The sequence below is a fragment of the Myotis brandtii genome, unplaced genomic scaffold (genome assembly GCF_000412655.1).
Source record: "Myotis brandtii unplaced genomic scaffold, ASM41265v1 scaffold253, whole genome shotgun sequence".
Classification (NCBI taxonomy): domain Eukaryota; kingdom Metazoa; phylum Chordata; class Mammalia; order Chiroptera; family Vespertilionidae; genus Myotis; species Myotis brandtii.
In genome coordinates this window covers 406731-408168 of record NW_005359590.1, presented here as the reverse complement: position 1 = coordinate 408168, position 1438 = coordinate 406731, and the positions used below count along the sequence as shown (strand labels likewise).

The 1438-nt window shown below is 48.0% G+C and overlaps 1 protein-coding gene across 2 annotated transcripts in view; it reads left to right on the top strand.

The window, feature by feature from the left end:
- The first annotated feature begins 1249 nt into the window (after positions 1–1249).
- PSMC6 (proteasome 26S subunit, ATPase 6) overlaps positions 1250–1438 on the top strand; it is a 23991-nt gene continuing 23802 nt past the window's right edge. For both annotated transcript variants that reach the window (XM_014540994.1, XM_005867883.2), the window contains exon 1: positions 1250–1396. In XM_014540994.1, coding sequence (XP_014396480.1) covers positions 1270–1396 — 127 coding nt within the window. In that variant the 5' untranslated portion in view covers positions 1250–1269. The remainder of the gene's footprint in view (positions 1397–1438) is intronic.

Genomic DNA, 1438 nt, shown 5'->3' with positions numbered 1-1438 from the left:
CAGTGGTTCTCAACTTTGGCTGCACATTAGAATCACCTGGGAGTCTTTTTAAAATCCTGATTTCTGGGCCTCATCCTCCGGAAATTCTGTTTCTTTGTTATGGGGTGAGGCCCCCCACCCCATAACAAAGAAACAGAATTTCCGGAGGATGAGGCCCAGAAATCAGGATTTTAAAAAGATTCCCAGGTGATTCTAATGTGCAGCCAAGGTTGAGAACCACTGCTCTATGGCATCCCTATGAGATAGGTACAATTATTATGCTCATTTTACAGATTATTGAAAGATTAAGTAATTTGTCCAAAAGCACAGAAATCTGATAGACAGTTCTATCGGACTTCAAGTTTCTGACTCAGCCTACGTGAGCATCTTTATCTTGTGCCCCACATCTCCACAATCCACCCCTTTCTGCTCTTGTTGGCCTCCTTTCTGTTTCTGAAATGAGCCAAGGTCTTCTTCACCTTAGGATCTTTGCACTTGCTGTTTCTTCTGTTTGGAAGGTTCTCCACTTTGTTGCACAACTGGGTCCTTATTTCAGATATCTGTTCTAAATTAGTTCTCCTCACCTTGTTCTATAACATTACCATGTTTTACTTCCAGCACAGCCTAGCCAGTTTGGATGACTGTGGTACTGTGCACCGAGTTGGATTCCCAGTCAGGGCATGCACAGAAGGCAACCAAAGGCAACTGATAGATGTTTCTCGCTCTCATTGATGTTTCTCTCTCTCTATACCTTCCTCTTTAAGCATATCCTTGGGTGAGGATTTTAAAAAAGTATTTACATTACAGTATATAATTTATTACGTTCTGAGATTATTTTTTTTCATCTCCCCACCAGATTGTGTACCCTTAGTACCTCTTTCATTGAATGAATAAATGAATGAAATAGCCTCCTTCCATACCTAGAGGTCCTGGATAGTAGGACTGTGTTATACCCATAGGCCATCAAAACTATATAGAGAGATTGCACAATCCCTACTTCACTCTGAACTCAGCTTATTACAAAGTCTTTTGTGGTTCCAGGACAGCAGTGATTTAAGGATAGCGCGAGGTCTCTTGGAATGACCAGAATAACAGCACCCTGCTTTACCCAGCCTGGCCAGCAGGGGGCAGTGCGGTCGGAGGCCTCCTTTCAGTGCACGCCTATGTCCTGGAAAGGAGAGATGGAGTAGGGAGGCGGGGCCAACAGGAAAGGGGCGTGGCTTCCCACGAACCCTCCCTCCCAGGGAGGCTGTCCCCGCTCGCCCCGCCCCCACCCCCGCCCGGGCGGCCATGGCCCTTCCCGGCATCCCCTATGAGCGACGGCTTCTCATCATGGCGGACCCTAGAGATAAGGCGCTGCAGGACTACCGCAAGAAACTGCTGGAGCACAAGGAGATCGACGGCCGCCTCAAGGAGTGTGAGTGCACCTCTCTCCGCACGGCCTCGGGCGGCCCGCTCC